The sequence below is a fragment of the Elaeis guineensis genome, chromosome 9 (genome assembly GCF_000442705.2).
Source record: "Elaeis guineensis isolate ETL-2024a chromosome 9, EG11, whole genome shotgun sequence".
In the NCBI taxonomy this organism is placed as follows: domain Eukaryota; kingdom Viridiplantae; phylum Streptophyta; class Magnoliopsida; order Arecales; family Arecaceae; genus Elaeis; species Elaeis guineensis.
In genome coordinates this window covers 97,875,964-97,895,330 of record NC_026001.2, presented here as the reverse complement: position 1 = coordinate 97,895,330, position 19,367 = coordinate 97,875,964, and the positions used below count along the sequence as shown (strand labels likewise).

Below are 19,367 nucleotides of genomic sequence, written 5' to 3'. Positions count from 1 at the left end.
CCACTCCCTGACGAGTCGCGACAACGGACGCCGCTCCACTCTCCACAACTGACTCCACGTGACGAGCCATGGTGACAGCCACGACTCCCCCCATTACTCTTCATAATAAACTCTTCCTGGCCCCGAGCGGCCCACTACTAGGCGGTTGCAAACGTCGCTATCAATCCGTTGCTTCCTCTGCCTATAAAAAGGGGACCCCATATACGTTATTCTCTAAGCTCTAATTTCTATCCCAAAACTCTGCTAAAATTTTTGTTCGAGCACTCCATTCTTGTTGAGACAGAAAACTGACTTGAGCGTCGGAGGGTCTTGCCAGAGCAACCCCAACTCCGGTTTAGACTTCTTTTGCAGGTCCCGACGGTGACCGCGACTCCCTCGACTCTAGCTTCTCCGACGCAGGCGGATTTTTGCACCAACACATAACAAATGACATATTGATTTGATCCTACAATTTCTCTCTAATTTATATGGACAGTTTATAGTAAACTACCATATGAATAAGATTAACTGCACCAAAGTTGAATTATTAAACATGTTGATAACTATTGAAGGAGTCTTAAAGGATTTAAGGGGCACAATTTTTGCTATGGAGCAGGCTACTTCTTCTAAGAAAAAGTCTAATTGGAAGAAAAAAAAGCCCATAAAGAAGCAAAAAATTGAGAGCAAGCCTAAGAGGAAAACTCCTAAGAAGAAGATTTCTGATAAGAAAAATATTTTCATTGCAACACTGACAGCCATTGAAAAAGAAACTATCTCATATACCTAGAGTTCTTGAAGAATAAGGACACATCTTTGAAAGGTATGTCAAACCTACTCATAATTGAAACTAACTTTATGGTTTCTTCTACTTCTAATTGGGTTATAGACTCTGGTTCTAGTTCTCATTTATGCACTTCAATATGGGGTCTAAAAGAAAGTAGAGGACTGAGGGAAGGTAAACTAACCCTATGGGTTGGCAATAGGGCAAGAGTTGCAGTTATAGCTATGGACATCTATCCTCTATGACTATCGTATGATCATAATTTATTACTTAGAGACTGTTATTATATACTTGTTGTGAGCAAGAATTTGATTTTTATTTCTTCATTGGCACAGGATGATTATCTTTTCAATTTTGATAAAGACTACTATTTCATTTGTTTAGAAATAAATTTGTTGCACATGACTTTATAATTAATAGTGTCTATCATTTGCATATAGATGTATCTATGAATATTTTTGAGCAGATAATGAGTGTCATAGGATCTAAGAGATTCAAAGATCAGATGAACCAAAAATATATGTGGCACCTCAGGCTTACTTATGTTGGAGAGCAAAGGATTAACAAATCAGAGAAAGATGGGCTTCTTGGCTCATTAAATACTATATCATATCCAATTTGTGAATTCTACCTTTAGAAAAAGATAACCAAAATATCTTTTGTAGGACAAGAGGAGAGGACCACTGAGATACTTATCCTGATACACACTAATATGTGCACTCCATTTGATGTGCAGGCTAGCGATGGTTATCTCTATATTATTTTTATCGATGACTATTCACGATATAGATATGTGTATCTTATGACACACAAATTTAAAGCTTTTGAAAAGTTCAAGAAATTCAGATATAAAGTGGAGAAGTAAACTAGAAAACTCAAAATTTTTTGATCAGATCAAGGAGAAGAATATCTTAATGAAGAGTTTTTGAACTATCTGAAGAGAAATGACAGTCTCATAATATACTCCTCTGAAAATATCTCAAATCAACTGGATGTCAAAGTGGAGAAATCGAACCTTATTGGATTTGGTTCAGTCCATGATGAGCTTCACTGATCTTTTCTTGTTTCTTTGAGGACATGCTTTGCTTACTTCAACTTACCTATTGAATAGGTTTCCTCTAAATCAGTTCCTACCATGCTGTATGTGTTAGTAATCGATAGTTTCATACATGTAGTTCAAAAATTTTTTGATCAAGCATGCAGCGAAACAGATCTAGATTAAACTTTTTAATCTACTATGCATCAAATCAGATCTAAAAACTACCTAAACAAAGATCTTATGACATGTATGCAATCTAAAAATTAAATCATAGATCACATCTATAAAGTGTAGATCACATCTACTAGCAGATCGTATCTACTATGCGAGTTTAGATCAGATCTCTCTTTGCGTGGGTTGAAATACACTGCAATCGATGATCCATGAATTTGATAAGATTTCTCAGGCCGCATAATTATCTAACCTCTACAGGTATCCACACGAAGTGCTTTGTCCGATCAGAGATTGTGTGAAGTCACCGGGGTGCTAGCTCGTTTGCAGATGTTCCTCTTAATTGCTGATCTGGCTCCTTCTTCAGATCTCTCGAACTCCTTATTTTCATGCCAACAAACTCATAGGAAGTTTCTTATGATCAAATTATGATGGGATTTAGTGCAAAAAACAAACCCTTTTATGGTAGGCATCCCAAAGTGTTTGGATAAAGCCAAACTCTTCAAAAGATATGGATTAGGGCTTATCTAGTTTCAAGTTGAACTCAAACCATTGTGAAATCAAATCTAAACCAAATTTTATCCACATTTACATGTGGAATAGGTGGGGTGACCAACCTTCAGATCAGCATGAAAACACTCATGCAAAAATAATTTTGGCGGGAGAAAGGTCGGTGCTCCTAGGATGTGGCACAAGGGAGGAAGAGTCCATTCTTATTTGGACTCTAGGTTTCCTTATTTGATCCCTAACCAAATCACATATGGTTAGGCCCAAACAAATAGGTAAACCCAATCCAATTAGGTACCTAATTACCTTAATCAAATCTTAATCAAATCAAGATTTAATTGAGTCTAAGTCCTGATCAAATTAGAAACTAATCTCTTTTGCAATCGGGTCAAACCCGATTCAAATCAAATTGAATCCCATTCAATTAGATCTGATTCAAATCTCATTGCTTAATCAAAATGAGCTAATTAGCAATTTAATTACTAATTAATCTTCCTACAATTTACTAACCCTTAGTAAATTACTTAATTACAACTTTTGTATAAGGTTAATCATCAATCAAATTGATAATTTTATCCATCAACGATTCATAATCGTTAATTAGCAATCTGATCAGACAAGAATTACTTTTGTGTGTGATCCTGTAGGTTCTATTCTATCTAGTAGTAAGATATACTATGATCTCTATCATAATATCATTGAAATTTTTTTTGATGAATTGAAATAATTTCAATTCTGTCCTTCGAGGATCATCGGTCATCAAGATGACGCTCGACGAGTCTCACAATCCATCAGTGATATCTAGTGGTATGTAGTAGTAATCCAGTAGAATAAAAATATCAAATCTCTAGGTGCAGTTAACGTATAATTCAATCTTTTTATCGTCAGTTCCGATTAGACGGAGGTCATAGAGAACTCATCAAATCCTATCATCAGTCATATGCAAGATTGGCTCAACTTGAGTTCATCTGTGAATCATGAAAAAACTCTTTTCTACCATTCATACTTACTTTGGTCAAAGACTTTCTGAACTCAGTCTCGTGAATCATATAGGACTACTTTTTTTCTACCAAGATCGATAGATTCCATCTAGATGCATCCTACTCCAAACAGTGAATCTGAACCTACTGTAGCCAACATACATAGCAAGAATCTAAATGGCTAGGGATCAAAGAAACGTACAATCAAACTCAGTAGCCTCACTGTGAATAACCAATACACCGTAGGTAAAAAGATCACTCACACCACTGCAGCATCGAGAAGATCACTAACGAGTGAGTAGACATCGAAGTGATTTCTCATATTGGTCATGCTCAGTGCAAGTTGTTCTCTAACAACTACCTACACTCTCATCCCAGTATCTCTATACCATAGACTCGAGACTCATCTGCTAGGATGGAAAGTGATCCGAGCACCGATCTTAAATGGATGGATTACTGTTCTCCATGATGATCTTTTGATCGAAAGTATTTAGAAACTAACCACTAATAATATATGTCTCAAATTCTCAATACCTTAAGAATATACAAAATCATCTTTGTTAATTTTTAAGACAAATTATGAACACATAAATATGATTGAAAAATAAAAATTACTCTTTATTAATAATAAAATTTTATAAGTATATATATAAGTCTTGAAAATATAATTGTGTCAATCAACAATTGACTTTTTAGGGTACAGATCTAATAGTATGAGATGTGATAAAGTAAGAAACTAAGTCTTGATTATCTCAAGATTTGGGGATGTCCAGCCCATATCAAGTGGCTATAGATGGACAAGTTAGAGACTAGATCCAAGAGGGCTTATTGCATTGAATATTCTAAAAAGTCTTTAGGATAATACTTTTATTTTTTAGTAGATCATAATATAGTTGTAAGCTAATATACTATCTTCTTGAAAAAATAGTTTATCCAAGATGGAAGTAGTGGAAAAAAAATTGAGCTCAAAGAAAGAGTTTTTGAAAAGCAACATGTCATAGAATCTATAGAATCTATTCCAATTGAGCCAGTATATGTAGCACCCCCTCCACCTCATAGATCGAATAGGATCTTCCATCCTCCTGAAAGATACTTAGATATTCTTATGGAGGATATAGAGGAATGTTCCTCATGAGAGATAGAAACAATAGAGATGATCTCAAAACTTACAATAAGATGATGTTGATATCGACTCTAAAAAGTGGTTGGAAGTTATGAAATCAGAAATTGATTTAATGCACTCCAACCAAATCTGGACTTTAGTGGATCCACCAGAAAGTATAGTATTTATTGGATGCAAATGAATCTATAAAAAGAAGATAGGTTCAGATGAAAAGATAGAGACCTATAAGGTAAGGCTCATAGCGAAAAGCTATAGTCAACATGAAGGCTCGACTAAACGCATTGACTATCAGGAGACCTTTTGCCTGTGGCTATGCTAAAGTTCATTCGGACGTTGTTTGCAATTGTAGCATATCATGATTATGAGATCTAGTAGATAGATGCAAAAATTGTATTCCTGAATGGATATCTTTAAGATAATATCTATATAGAGCAGCCTCTAAATTTTACTTTGAGTGATGAAAGTCATAAGGTATGCAGCTGCAAAGATCTATATATGGACTAAAGCAAGCATTTTGGAGTTGGAATACTTTTTTCAACGATGTGATCAAATTGTTTGATTTCATCAAGAATGAAGAGGAGCCATGCGTCTATAAGAAGGTCAGTGAAAATGCTATCACATTTCTTATATTGTACGTAGATGACATCCTTCTGATTAGGAATGATGTTCCCATGTTGACTTCATAAAAATGTGGTTGTCTAAATAATTTTCTATGAAAAATTTTAGAGAATCATTCTATATTCTGGGGATAAAGATCTATAGAGATAAATCTATGAGAATGCTAAGTCTCTCACAGAAGATGTACATAGAGGAGCATGAAAAACTCCAAGAGGAGATTTTTATCTCTTAGGCATGGGATTCATCTCTCCAAGAAGATGTGCTTCAACATATCTGAAAAGATTCAGCATATGAGCAAGATCCCTTATGCTTCAGCTACAAGAAGCCTCATATATTCATGCTATATGTGACCTGATATAGTTCTTGCTGTGAGTGTTACAAGCAGATATCAATCAAATTCAGACAAGGAGCACTGGACAGCTGTGAAGAATATTCTAAAGTACTTGAGAATGACTAAAAATATATTCTTAGTCTCTAGAGGAGAAAAAGAGTTGAGATATAAAGATTTATAGATTCAGACTTTATGTCTGATGTTAATGATAGAAAGTCAAAATCATAAGTGTATTCTTGTGCATTGGAGGTTCAGTGAATTAGAAGAATTTCAAATAATCGATCATTGCAGATTCTACCATGAAAGCTAAATATATCACCACTTTTGAAGCTGCTAAGGAAGCCTTCTGATTCAAAAAATTTGTTACAAAATTGGATGTAATATCATCAGATGCTATAACACTCTACTGTAACAACAGTGGCACTATAGTCTTCGTTAAGGAGCATAGATCTCATCAGAAGTCCTAGTACATAGAGCGATGATTTCATATTATATGTAAATACCTCGAGAAAAAATATATCGAGGTGTAGAGAGTAGATAGACCCACTGACTAAGCTGCTTAGCCAGTAGAAGACTGAAGCCCATTGTTAAAAGATAGGACTTAAGTATATGGTTGATTGGCTTTAATACAAGTGGAAGATTATTAGATGTATGTCCTAGAAGCCAATCAGACCGACACATATATTTATTCTAGGATATAGTTTTGTATTTGATATTTTTCATTATTAATAAAATTAGATTTTTTAATTACATTCATGTTGTATATGTGTATCCATGAATCATTCAAGGAATTAATACGATGATGATATATATTCTCAAGAATTGAAAATTTGAAGCATGTGTTATTAGTGATTAATTTCTAAATGCTCCTGATCAATGAATCATCATGGAGATGGTGATTGATTCGATAAGATTGATGTACAAGTGTGGAAGTACTAAAGCAAAAGTGCAGTAATTATTAATTAGTACATAAGGATACCGAGCATGATCATTATAAGAAGTCATATGGATGTCTACTGATCACTCGTTGGTAACTTACTCGATGCTATAATAGTATAACTAGTTCTTTGATCTATGGTGTCTTGGCTATCCATAATGGAGTTGCTGTAATTTGACTGTGCATGTATTTGGTCCTTAGTCATATGGATCTTTGCGATATATGTTGGATGAAGTAGGTTCCTTGTACGAATAAGGTGTGTGTCCATTGCTAGTTCGAACTCGACAGCAGGGAGGCATATGATATGGGTGGAAAAATTTTGCCTCAGTTGAAGTCTATGTACAGGTAACCTTGGAGTTGATATAGAGGTAACCTCGGTCAAAACTAATCTTAGTACCATTCAATTCGAGGTCCTTTTGAGATTGACTCAAGCTAGCATTTTAAGAAAGTTTCGTGCCTGATGTTATTGATCGATTTACGCTAGATAACGAGGTTTTGGAATTCACCAGATAGCTTGCCCTGAGTAGATAGAGAAGAAAGTTGGCATCGTATCTCTCTAAAGAAGGCATGGTGTAGCAAACGTGGTCCAGAATCAAAAAAATTAGAGTTTTATATCTTGCCCAATAAGGCAAGATTAACAATCCAATACTTCAAATTCTAAATGCCATTTCTGCACTCACCTGTAAAGAAAGAGCCAAGATGGACTCTCGAGGTATGCAATCACTTTTGGCTCAATAACATGCTTCTTTCTCCTGTTTCTTAGTTGTATGACTTGAGCGTCAGAAGATTCCTACTAGAGTCAACTCTGGCTAGAAACTTGTTTTACAGATCAAGTCGTCATTGACGAGTGTCAACCTACATCTCTCCTCCAGCCGATTCGGTGTCAGCCAAAAGATTAGCGATAATAGAGAGCAATATTATTTATAATCTATTTTGTGTGATTAATAATATTTGGCAATGTGATAATTAAAATATGGGCTATCTGGATCCGATTCGGACTAAATTTTTTGAGTTAGAACCGGATTATATATGAATCTGACCCAATCCGAATGACTCAGTGGATTGAAAATTTAATCCATGGATCCGATTCAACCTAATCTTCTGTTGAGTTGAATCTGAATTTAACATTAGCACCCGATCAAGAAATCGGATCAAATCAAGATCACTCATGACCTAATCTAACTCGATCCATTTGCACCCCTATCAACAACAATAGCTGGGTGGTTGAGAACCGTATGGCTGAACTTGGTGTTGTGGAGGTGAGTCGTCTAACTCTTCTTGAATTGGATGTCAGCCTCGCAGAGCTCCAGCATTGATTGGATGATTCGTTAGATGTTGGCTCTGACTGCCCGACGGAGCGATGGGTCAGGTCATAGAGCAAGCGCCAGGCATGGGACGTAGAAACTTGGGGATCAGTTTGTTTATTTGTCCCTCGCTTTGTTTAGGATGCAGATGCGGTAGCACAATACAGAGAGAGAGAGAGAGAGAGAGAGCCTATTAACTTTTGGGGACTATCAAGCATGAAAACGGATTCTCTGCGGTACTTAAAAAATATCATAGGGTATTGTGCATACTTCGAAGACGTCCATTAAAAAATGGGTGGCCACGCATACTTACGCATTCATGTTAAAATACTAAAAAAATAAGAATGGATAAATCCTAAAGATATTTGAACAGTTTAGATAAATATCACATAATCATCCATCTTTTGATAGATATTTTTGAAGTATGCACAGCATCCTGCGATACTTTTTAAGTACCGCAGAGGATCTTCTTCCTGCGTACTAATAAGTATGAAGGCAGGTTCGGAGCCTTATCACCCTAGATCTTTCGGTCTCAACAGCAACCAGCTTCCCCAGAACCAGCAAATGTAAATGGTTCTGGATCATCAGCATGTCCCTCTTCATGTAGGGCACGGTGCAGAGAATTCCTTGGCTGCTAAAGATGGGTTCGTTGAAGGCATAGTCATTGGAGACACGTAAGATTTCAAGCATGAAACAAGTCAACAACCATCATCAATCACGAGCTCGAAGAACCTCTCCGTCTCTCCTCCACTCTTCGTCGTGGTTCTGATAGGCATCCTGCAGTTGCTGCACCACCTCCTCCATTGCAGCCACGAAATCATCCGAGGGCTTCTCCAACCTCTGGAGGAAGTGGAGGGCTCTGCGCTTGGGATCCTCCACAGGCACCGCCTGTGCTTTGCCAAATGACGCCACCCGAGGCTTTGTAGGCTTTGCTGTTGAGATCCTCGATGCTTGCAGGCACCTTGTAGATGGACTGCTTCCTCCAGAGCTCCAGCTCGTCCGGGTTCACGTTCTTCAGCTGGCAGCAGATGTTGATCACCCAGCACTTCTCCCCGCAGGCCATGGTGAGAAATGGACACTGAAGCTATGATCACAGGTGGAGACCTTCGTGTACACCTACGACAATAATTTTTGATTCCTTCACCTTCTTCTATCTGCCACTGAATCAGTATAAAGATGCAAAAGAGCAATTAAGGCTTCGTTCGGCGTTTTTATTGCTTTACAGCCACGTGCAGACGGGTAGAAGATGTGAGAAGGCGCATGTAACAGGGGTATTTCCGGAAGATAAGAAGGGAAAGCATCCTGGAGAGGATGGCCGCGCTGATCAGGCGGGAGAACAATCTAAAAGATCAAAAAATAAAATATTTTATAAATTTTAAAAATAAATCTAATTTGATGATAAATTTAGTCATCAGTATACTTAACCACATAAAAAATAATTCAATTAACGATGTTGTTTATCTTCCAAAAAATATGCTGAATAAAAATTATAATAAAATCCTAAAAGTAGATCCGAATGCCATGAAAAAATGAGTGGACATCCAATTACATCATGTCGCTCTGAATCTAACCTACCATGATGGTAGAATATTTCTCAATCATAATCTTCTCTAACTGCAACTCTTATCAGACATGAAAATAATGCCAATCCAAAGGACATGTAACTTAACTTTCAAAACTTTCAAAACGGAAAACTCAAATAGATAAAACCCTCATTGCCTTGAGTCAAAAGAAAGCTTTCGTTCCAAGTCGCTGCGAACATGGTCTACAGCCCTGGTTCTCCTTATTATTTACATCACAATGATTGCCCAATCATCTGACCTAACTCAATAGCAAATCCAGAGTCCAAAATTTTCATATTAATAAATAACTTGATTACCACGATAACTTGTAATCGGCAGTACTAAAACCCACGTAATATCATCATGGCATATAAAATTCATTATTTGATAAATCATGGCAACGGAAACTTGGAAAGAGATAAAAAATAGGCAAACAACGAATATGAATCTCTAAAAGACACATAAAATACAAATGCAGAGGATATCATGCCCCTGAGATGCCAAAACGTTCCTCATTATTTTTCTGTAAGGCTGGTCACGAAGTGCACCAACCATTCCAAGTCTATAACAAACCAAAATTTCAGTAGCCTAATGACACTGCTCCAAATCTAAAGCCATGAGCTTAACCAAAGGTGAACAAAGCCCTGACATGCTGCTTCTACAGGTACAATGCTGAGTAACGTGTGAAGCAGGAAAAATGTGCGCGACTTTTTCCATTTCCACAATTGCATTGAAGCTGCAAACAAATCAAAGTACACAGGCAGACTGACATAAACTTTATTATCAGCTAGCAATCGCTTAGTGCAATTAGCTGGTCCACCACACTTGGGTCGGCAAGTGTACTTGTATCTCCAAGCTCGTCCAGCTGCCTGGAAGCAATTTTTCTTAGAATCCTTCTCATGATCTTTCCACTCCTTGTTTTCGGGAGTCCGGGTGCCCAATGGATTTTGTCAGGAGCAGCAAATGCACCAATCTGATGCAAAAACTTATAGTGTCACTTTTACAAATAAATTTGCCCATTTGTAAATCAAATGTCTTTTACTCAGGCAATATGACATTCTCTAAGGTGGATGTTTAAATGCCCAATGCGTAAACCTCGTTAAAATGAGGCTCAAAAATAATATTTTCCTTGCAAATTTTTGACACTGCTACATACTGCTTGATGAATGAATCTTCCATCTAGATGCCAAAGAAATACAGAAAAGATATGAAATGCAATAGATAGCAGGAATTCATTTGGGGCTCTTGCATATGTACCAAAACCATATCAACCTACTTGCATGGATATATCCATCCCCTTCCACCAAGAAAAGAGAAGGGGAAAAATTCTCTCCATTCGGGTCAGATCTATTAATTATTCTTAGCAATTCCTTCATCAATGGCAATTTTATCTATTAAGAAAAATAATTATTCGACCCTTGCACTTGTTATCTAGATCCTTCCCTCCACTTTCAAGACCGATATCAAAAAATTGCATCATTATCCTTCCTGAGGCCACTTATATTGGGAAAAAAAGAGAAACTGCCACCAAGCTAATTTCTATAGAAGCATGGAATCTTCTCCTTAGATGCCATACAGATAGAAAGGACACTTCAGTACTTTTGGGGCAGGAAATCATTTCTGGGCCATAGATATTAACTTCAATACTTCAGACGGCACTGGCTTAAGTACCAAAACCATAATGCTTATGCTAGAAAGGAAGAAATGAGTAAGGTCTTTAGCATCATATGCAGTTAGCAAGTCTTCCAATCCAACATTTAGTTTTTAGTCAAGTGCTTGAAGATTGCCACTAGTAAAGATGTGTCTCCTAAGAAGTTGAAATTCGAAGAGGTTAAGTTTATAAAACTATTTTCATATCCTTAATGAAATGAGGAGTTTGTACCAGAAAAAGAAAAGAAACAAGGAAAAACAGAAATAAGGGGCAGTTCTCATCTGTTTTTTTTAATAATATATTTTTAATTTTTTAAATAAGGTTTATGAAACTACATTTTAAGTTTAGAACAGAATGAAGGCACTTGTGAGCTAGTAGGACTGATACTTGGAATGGCTTAGTAGACAAAGCATTAAGTGCACACTATGCTGAATAAAGATGCTTGAGATTTAAGTAATAAACAACATATTCTATTAGATAATTATTGATCTATCTACCTCAACAAGAGGCTTGTTAAAGGAATTTTTTCTAAGCATACTCCCAACTTTCCCTCTCCTTGAAAAATATTAAGGAAGGCATCCACCTAAAATTGTTGTATTTCAGAAAATTCTTCCCACTTGCTAAAAAAGGTTTTGCTCATTAATCCATAAAATGCAAGTGTGATTTGAACAATACACATACATCCAAGGTTTTACACCCGAGCAGGATGGGGGGTGTCTGACTGTTCCGTCGCACTCCTATGAGAAAACAGGACCGGGACAAAGTCGGGACTCCAAAATTTATCCACATAGGGAGAAAAGAAGAAAGAGGAAAGAAAGGAAGGAAAGATGAAGAAAAAGAAAAAGTGAAAGGAAAGAAGAAGAAGAAAAATGAAACGAAGAAAGAAAAAGAGAAAAAAAGAAAAGAAGATGAAAAAGGAAAAAAGGAGGGGACAAGGAAAGAAAGAAAAAGGAAAGGAAAAGAGGAATGTAGAAAAAAAGAAAGAAGAAAAAAAAGAAAGAAAAGAATTAGGAGAGAGAGGTGGAGGATATTTACCGAACCACATAATCGAGACCGCTGCTAAGACAGAACAGTATAGGGGGCATCTCGTTCCATGAAAAAATCGGGACACCTCCATCCCATAGGATTTAAAACTTTACATACATCATATATGCTTACATGCATATATGTAAGTAACATTCTTCTATTCTTCTAGAAAGAAGATCTGTCTTTAAGCAGGGCACATGATGCGCATGGGTCCCCAAGCATCATCTTCAATCAGGCATTACTTTGATTTATTTTGGAAATGCTTTATCTCCCCAAAATCTCGCGAAGGCAATGTTTGTTTTTGGACCTTGGATCCAAATTAACAACCAAATAACACACCACCAGTTGTGTATCGCACTAAAGACTGGATTTATACCCTTTCTAAGAAGGTATTTGGGGAAAAGAAGTCATTTTCTTTATTTTTTTAGTTAATTATTTTATTGATAGATCAAAGTATGTTTCAGTCCTATTATTAAAAGACATCTGAATTTTTTTTGTTATTAGTTGGGATGGATTACAGACTGAGTTGATCAAAAACAATTACAGCCCAAATTCTGAAGAAATTTGTGTAACAAAAATTCCAATCGTAAAACCCATAGGGAAAATCGAACTACAATAGTCCAGGAGTTGGGGAATATTTCTGATTCCACTATTAGATGTTTCATTTATTTCCATTTTGTTAGCTATAGAATGTTGCTAAAAAGCATTATATCAATTAGCAAAAAGCTGTTGGCATCTGCATAAGCAAGGAAAAAAAACCTAAAACTGGCATACATGCATGGATGTCTAACTACTTTAACAAACACCCATATATGTAAGCTTACAAGCTTACTGTAGAGCAATCTTCTAATGCTATATTCCACAGCACATTGAGAAGGACCAATGCAAAATGCCATGACAAGGAGGAAGCAAGTCAAATCGCAGTAAGAAGGCAGCCTAAACATGGTTCTGTAGGTGATAATACCATTTTCCTTATCTTAATATCTTAATAGAGATCATTAGAACGTCAAGTAAGCAAAAGACCTGGTTTCGAACTGTTAATACAAGGCTCTTTTGGAGTTCTTCACTGTAAGGAACACCTTCCACCAATGTGACAAATGCATAAATGCCCTGCCCTTTAACCTGAGACCAGACAAAGGTTGTGAGAAAACCACTCAAAGATCAAGAGAAGCTGCTGAGAAGGCCAGCAGGCAGGAAACTAGAGCACCGCACCTCATGCTCGACTCCAACCACAGCCGCCTCTGCACACTGGGGATGCGAGACCAGGGCGGATTCTACCTCTGCAGTGCCAATACGGTGTCCACTGCATATAAATAAAAAAAATATCATTAATCACTATAAGATGTAAGTAAAAAATGCAACTGCCTCTCTGAAGCTGTGTCTGTAGCAATCCATCAAATATCGGACAGACATGACTTTAGGGTACCTGACATTGATAACATCATCAACTCTTCCAGTGAGCCAATGGTAACCATCTTTGTCCCTAAGGCATCAAGACAATTACCAGAATATAACTATTTGCACGATGTAAAAGCTAGATGACTGATATCTCAGCTAAGGTGTCAAAACATCATTTTGACAGCATATTTCACTAGGATAATATGTTCACTTAACAAACAGTTAATACGTATAAATCTAACTGATTAATTGTACGCAAGACACCTACCTGCTGCAGCCATCACCAGTGAAATAATAACCAGGGAATGGTTTAAAGTATGTTGTCTCATATCTTTCATGATCACCATAAAGTGTGCGAAATGCCCCAGGCCATGATTTTTTGATGCAAAGGTACCCACTGCATTCACCTTCTATCTCATTTCCTTTCTCATCAACAATAACAGGCTGCAATATTTTCCCAAATTTTATGTAAAAAGTCAAAACGAATAGAAATTAAAAAAAAATTTGCATTTCCTCTCATAAGTTATATTAGTGCATACCTGAACCCCAAAGAATGGAAAGGTGGCAGATCCAGGCTTCTGCGGCCAAGCACCAGGTAAAGGCGTTATCTGTAAGAATCACATAGACTAGGTATATCATGTCACTGATAAAATATAAAGGGCTCAAGGGACCAATATTGTTGGTCATCCTTACTCAAAACACAGGGAAAAGCACATGTGCTGTAAAAATTGAAATTAGCCAATAACAAAAACATGAATGAACAAGCAGAAAAATACCATGAAGCCACCAGTCTCAGTTTGCCACCAGGTATCTGATATAGGGCATCGTGAGTCCCCAACAACATTGAAGAACCACCTATAATTTATATAAAGAACATGTAAGAAAGTTCTTGCAATGAAAAAAAGCAATATATGACATAGAGCAAAGAAAAATACAGACCTCCATGCACTAGGATTGATGGGCTCTCCTACACTCCCTAGAACACGCAGCGATTTACGGGAATAGTGAATAACATACTGCATGATAACATCACAAGAGCTTACCATAAGATACCTAACAAAATAAATTGGCATTCCATGGCATTACACATGATTGTTTTCATACATCAAGTATAAACAAGAATGATTTTATTTGCTATTATCTATCATAAAGAAAATGGACTGATAAATTAGCCAATACTGTGACGGATGAATAAAAGGGAGACATGCTTCTAGAATGGCATTACTCAAGCACGCCTGCTCATGAAGCCCATGGAATAAATTTACCAGACCTATGGGCAAATTTTACAAGCATAGCTGGCAGCAATGTTAGGCAAGTGCTTCATGGGAATGAAAATAAAAGGAAGATGTATTGCATAATTTGAAAAAACTGCACAAGCAATGAGTATATTAAGGAGGCTTAGCATTTGCAGCAACACAATTAATAGTAACAGAGAACCCGGATAGGCCAGTGCAACTGTGGCACAGGCAACAGAATCTGAGGACAACCCAAAAAGTAGAGAACTCTGAATGGCTGTTCATAAACGTATATGTGCACATATATGACAAGGTGGGAGAAAATTTTAGGGCACTGAGGTTGAACTCCAGGTGAAAGACAAAATCTAGATCCATGAAATTTTGACATCTTGCTGAATTTCCGGAGTGAAATAACCACGGACATGATTAAACTGACTGAAAGATTGCAGAGAACAGTATCAAGAAAATGAAAATAGAGAGAAAAATATTACAGATTTAAAGTCTTATTAACCCAATTGCATAAATTGTATATGGCTCAAATATCTAATTGCTCTCTCAGAGTCATAATCAATAGCAGATGCTGCTTTAACATGTTGAGGTGAAAAAATCAACCAAGCAACATGTTAGATGTAAAACATAGAAACTGCCTACCTCATCACCATCACGCATAAGGGAACGCACCAGTGTTGGGGCAGTATAGAATATTGAAACCTTGTACTTATCAACAATCTCCCAACATCGTCCGGAGTCTGGGTAGCTTGGAGCCTGCAGTCATCATTCACAGAATTAGAAGATATAACATCTTTAAGTGAAAGTAATTCTTTAGCAGGGTTTGAAAAATAAAAATGAAAAAAGGGATTGGATCAAGTTTACAAGTCCTACTTCTAAATGGTACGCTCATGTAACTGAAATACATCATGGTGTCTTAAAACAGCTATAAATTGGGATACAGATCATCCACTTCAATCAACCAGTAAAAATAATTTTAAGTTGTATGGACTAAAGCAATGGACTACTCCAATCAAAGAACGGCATATAGTTCATTCCCTAAAACCATCATCTAGAGAGCTCTGTATCTATAAAGAACAAAGTTCATAGATAGTTACCCCTTCAAAAACAACAACAGTAGCTCCATTTAAAAGAGGCCCGTAAGTAACATAGCTGTGTCCGGTGATCCAGCCGCAATCAGCAGTACACCTGCAGAGAGAACAAGAAAGGACCTTATGTACAAAACTTTTGCAAAGTATCTCCTTCAAAGTCATGCTTTAAAACCATCAATAATCAAGGGGAAGAATAATCAGTATACCAGTATATATCTGATGGCTTATAGTCAAATGCATACTTAAATGTTGTTGCGGTATATACCATATAACCCCCAGTTGTGTGTAAAACGCCCTGCATATGAAACTTAAGTATGCAACTCTCTGCATCCAAAAGACGCTGAGAAAAAAAAATAAAAAGTTCAGAGAGATAACCTTAGGCTTTCCAGTGCTGCCACTTGTGTACAAGAGAAATAGTGGATCTTCTGCATCAACCCATTCCACTGCACATTTTGATGAAAACTTTGGGACAACATCCTGAAATGCAGTCCAATATGAATTGATTAATGCTGCAGTGCACCTACTTATTACAAGGATTTTGCAGTCATTTGACTCATAAACAAGGTGTTATTCCCATGACTCAGGAACAAATGTTAGTGCAAAGACTTTGCAGTAACACATTATCGAGAAAGTCTTATTCTGATGTGTTAATGTGGTGGAAACCAACATACTAACCTGCCACCACACATCTCGTCTTTCCTGCCACTTTGTGACTTTTCTCTCCATGGCTGACTGGTTTTCATATGTCAAACACAAGCCTGTTCAAGGAGAGAGGGGATGAAATAAAGCTACACTGTGCAGAAAGAATTGTTTGCCCTAAGGTGAACAGCTCAACTTATACTCAACAAAATGAACAAAGATATATGGATATGAATGGATGGCTGAAAATTTAGAACGTGCTTCATTATGTTAGGAATGCCGGTAGCTCCTTATATTTACAGGAGGAACAAAAAACTTCAATAAAATTTTGTATAATCCCATGGAAGATTTTCAAGACTTCAATAAAATTTTGTATAATTAAACAACCCTACTGATACCAAAAAATATTTAAGCATGTTTTTCTCCAACATTCTCCTACTGATGTATATTATGTATATTTGATGATATCAGTAATACTCCACTGGGAGCCAATTGCCTCATCAGCAAGTGATCTCCATCAAACAAAATGTGAACACCCAATTGGGCTGTAGTTAGGAATTTCATTATCTGTTTCCAATGGATGGGGCATTCTCCCATAAGATACATATAAAATTAGGCCCACATTACCTCGCCAGTATAAACTGAAATACAATACCACTTTGTAGGCCCAGACTTTTATATTTTTCCCTTGCAGTCTTTAATGAGTTTTTCTATTATTAGATATTAAAATCAATGCCTCACAATGGTAATTAATCTTGGTTTTTCTAATATGAGCAAATAAATTGAGATATCGATTCCTACATACTGACCTACAACTAGAAATTGTTTCATGTCTTTTCCCACTTTTCCAGCTTTTCATCTTGCCCAAGTCAAGTCAAGATCTCAGTTCATTTCAGCAAATGCTAATTAATCCTCACTTTGCTATTTAAGCACATATATCTATGTTTCAATTCCTCTGTGTTTACCTAGATCTCGAAATGTCTTTTTTTCTTCTTCCTTTTCTCAAAATTATTCCAGCATTCCATCTCGGCCAAGTGAAATCAATATCTTGGTTCACCTCAGCATCAACCACCCACTAAGATGACCAAAGTATCAGGCTTTAAAAACCATTACGGTAGCGATGAAAAAAATGCCAGCTGTTATTTGTTGGAGATTGACAGTACAGTGGTTAGGCAAATGTGCACGTATCATTGCATACACATACCGAGTGCATTTTGTAACAGGACAGGCGTTTGCTGGCTCACCTACAGAGACTCCATACTTGGCACACTCCGTTAGAGCACTGTCCACTATCTCTTTGAGATGAATGACTTTGGGACCTCTCCGGACTGCATTGCAGGTTATCACTACTTTTGGTTTACAATCTAGAATTCTTTGGGCAAGAGATTCTGCAGAGAAACCAGCGAACACAACCTGAAGAGCACTCACAATGTCTCATCTCTTAGCAAACTCAACCCAAAGTGTATGAATCCATTGAAAAGAAAGACAGCTTAGGACAATACCGAGTGCACCGCACCAATGCGAGCACATGCCAACATTGCAATCGGCAACTCCATCAACATAGGCAAGTAGATGACCACTGCATCCCCCTTGCCAACACCAACGTGTTTCAAGTAGTTGGAGAGCTGTCATCAAAGAACTAGGATGCAGTAACATCACCACGATTTTTGTTACCTCAGATAAAAATCAAATGACGGATAGATATGAATGTACCTGGCAAACCTTCTCTAACAGCTGAGCATACGTCAGCTGCCCATCCTGACCCGGCTCATTGCCTTCCCAGTAGATGGCAACTTTCCCACCGTTCCCTGCTTCTACATTTCGATCCAGAGCATTGTAACATATGTTTGTTGTTGCTCCTTTGAACCACTGTGAATTGAAAGCAAGAGTATACATATCGATCTCTTCATCAGTTCTTCACATTTATAAAAGAAAACAAAGAACAAGTTATCATACACAGACCACACCGTGACAAAATCCTAACCTCGATCTTAACGATCCCCTTCCTCACGTCAATATTCTCCGAGTAGACTTCCGGATCCCATTTCTCTTTCCAGTAGAACTGGGAAGCGATCTCCGACCAGAAACCCGCAGGATCCTCTATTGACCGCTTATACATTTGTCGATACTGATACAGGGGAATTACAGATTATTAGCATAAATATTATTTGCCAAAGAAAAATCAAGAGACTGCGATTTAATAAAAGTCATCCTTAGCCCAAAAGAAGGATGGAACACAACCACCCCCCTCAAATGGGGAACTTTTTTTTCAAACTTGCAAGGGGAGTAGCGGCATCCATCACCGAGGACGATCAAACCATGTCAGGATTCAGGAACAAATCAAGAAATTCCCAGCGAACAGAGATAAATAAAAGAAAAGAATAAGGAGAAAAATCAGAGAAGGGAACAAGAGAAGGATTAAGGTCGGGTATGGGGGTGAGCCCGCACACCTGTTCGGGGGAGGAGACGAGGGCCTGGGCGGAGAACTCGGGGCTGGGGAAGACGAGGTCGTTCTCCTCGGAGGCGAGCGACTCACCAAGGATGATCGCGTTGAGGTGCGAGATCTTGCCACAACCGGACGGCAGCCGAGACATGGACTCCACGTGCCGGAGGTGGTGGGAAGTCACCAGGCTCCGCTTGGGGAACGACCCCGCCGCCGCACCCGTCTCCATCCCACCGCCGAGGGAGTAGCCGCACCGCGTAGCAGAGTAAGACCACCGAAGGAGAGGAGAAGGCGAGGGCTTGTAGGGCAGGGGAAGAGGGCTGGGGGGTCGAGGAATCGGAGTCGGAGGGAGAGCTGAGATCCCCGGGGACGGGTGATTTATAGGGGAGGGTAGGGCCATCCCTGACGAAAAGCAACCAAACTCAATCCCGTCAAATTAAAAATAATAAAAAATCTACCGTCACCCAGGGAATTGGTCCCGTATGTCTCTCTCTCTGCGTCCAGCAGCGGAGGACGGCATATGAGATGGCCGCGGGTAGACGG

At 37.9% G+C, this 19,367-nt stretch overlaps 1 protein-coding gene and 1 pseudogene across 2 annotated transcripts; both read right to left on the bottom strand.

The window, feature by feature from the left end:
• LOC105051007 (UPF0481 protein At3g47200-like) overlaps positions 1-8,833 on the bottom strand; it is a 24,741-nt pseudogene extending 15,908 nt beyond the window's left edge.
• LOC105050999 (acetyl-coenzyme A synthetase, chloroplastic/glyoxysomal) lies at positions 8,779-19,367 on the bottom strand. 2 transcript variants are annotated; one of them, XM_010931244.4, is made up of 18 exons: positions 18,832-19,367; positions 18,366-18,509; positions 18,095-18,250; positions 17,884-18,006; positions 17,626-17,794; positions 16,418-16,500; positions 16,118-16,219; positions 15,949-16,037; positions 15,749-15,839; positions 15,294-15,407; positions 14,347-14,423; positions 14,184-14,262; positions 13,947-14,015; positions 13,676-13,851; positions 13,436-13,492; positions 13,222-13,312; positions 13,033-13,131; positions 8,779-9,111 (listed from the first exon to the last, which is right to left on the bottom strand). In XM_010931244.4, exons 1-18 carry the CDS (start codon positions 19,222-19,224, stop codon positions 8,911-8,913), a joined length of 2,313 nt encoding a protein of 770 aa, XP_010929546.1. In that variant the 5' UTR covers positions 19,225-19,367; the 3' UTR covers positions 8,779-8,910. The 2 variants fall into 2 exon arrangements, with proteins under 2 accessions (XP_010929546.1, XP_010929547.1); XM_010931245.4 differs by lacking the exon at positions 8,779-9,111 and adding an exon at positions 9,759-10,305 and having other exon boundaries at positions 18,832-19,364.

Coding starts and splice junctions, on each gene's coding strand:
- LOC105050999 (XM_010931244.4), bottom strand. CDS start 19,224: ATGGCCCTACCCTCCCCTATAAATCACCCGTCCCCGGGGATCTCAGCT. Junction 16,220..16,417: donor GACGAGATGTGTGGTGGCAG/GTTAGTATGTTG, acceptor ACTGCATTTCAG/GATGTTGTCCCAAAGTTTTC. Junction 14,263..14,346: donor ATCAATCCTAGTGCATGGAG/GTCTGTATTTTT, acceptor TATAAATTATAG/GTGGTTCTTCAATGTTGTTG.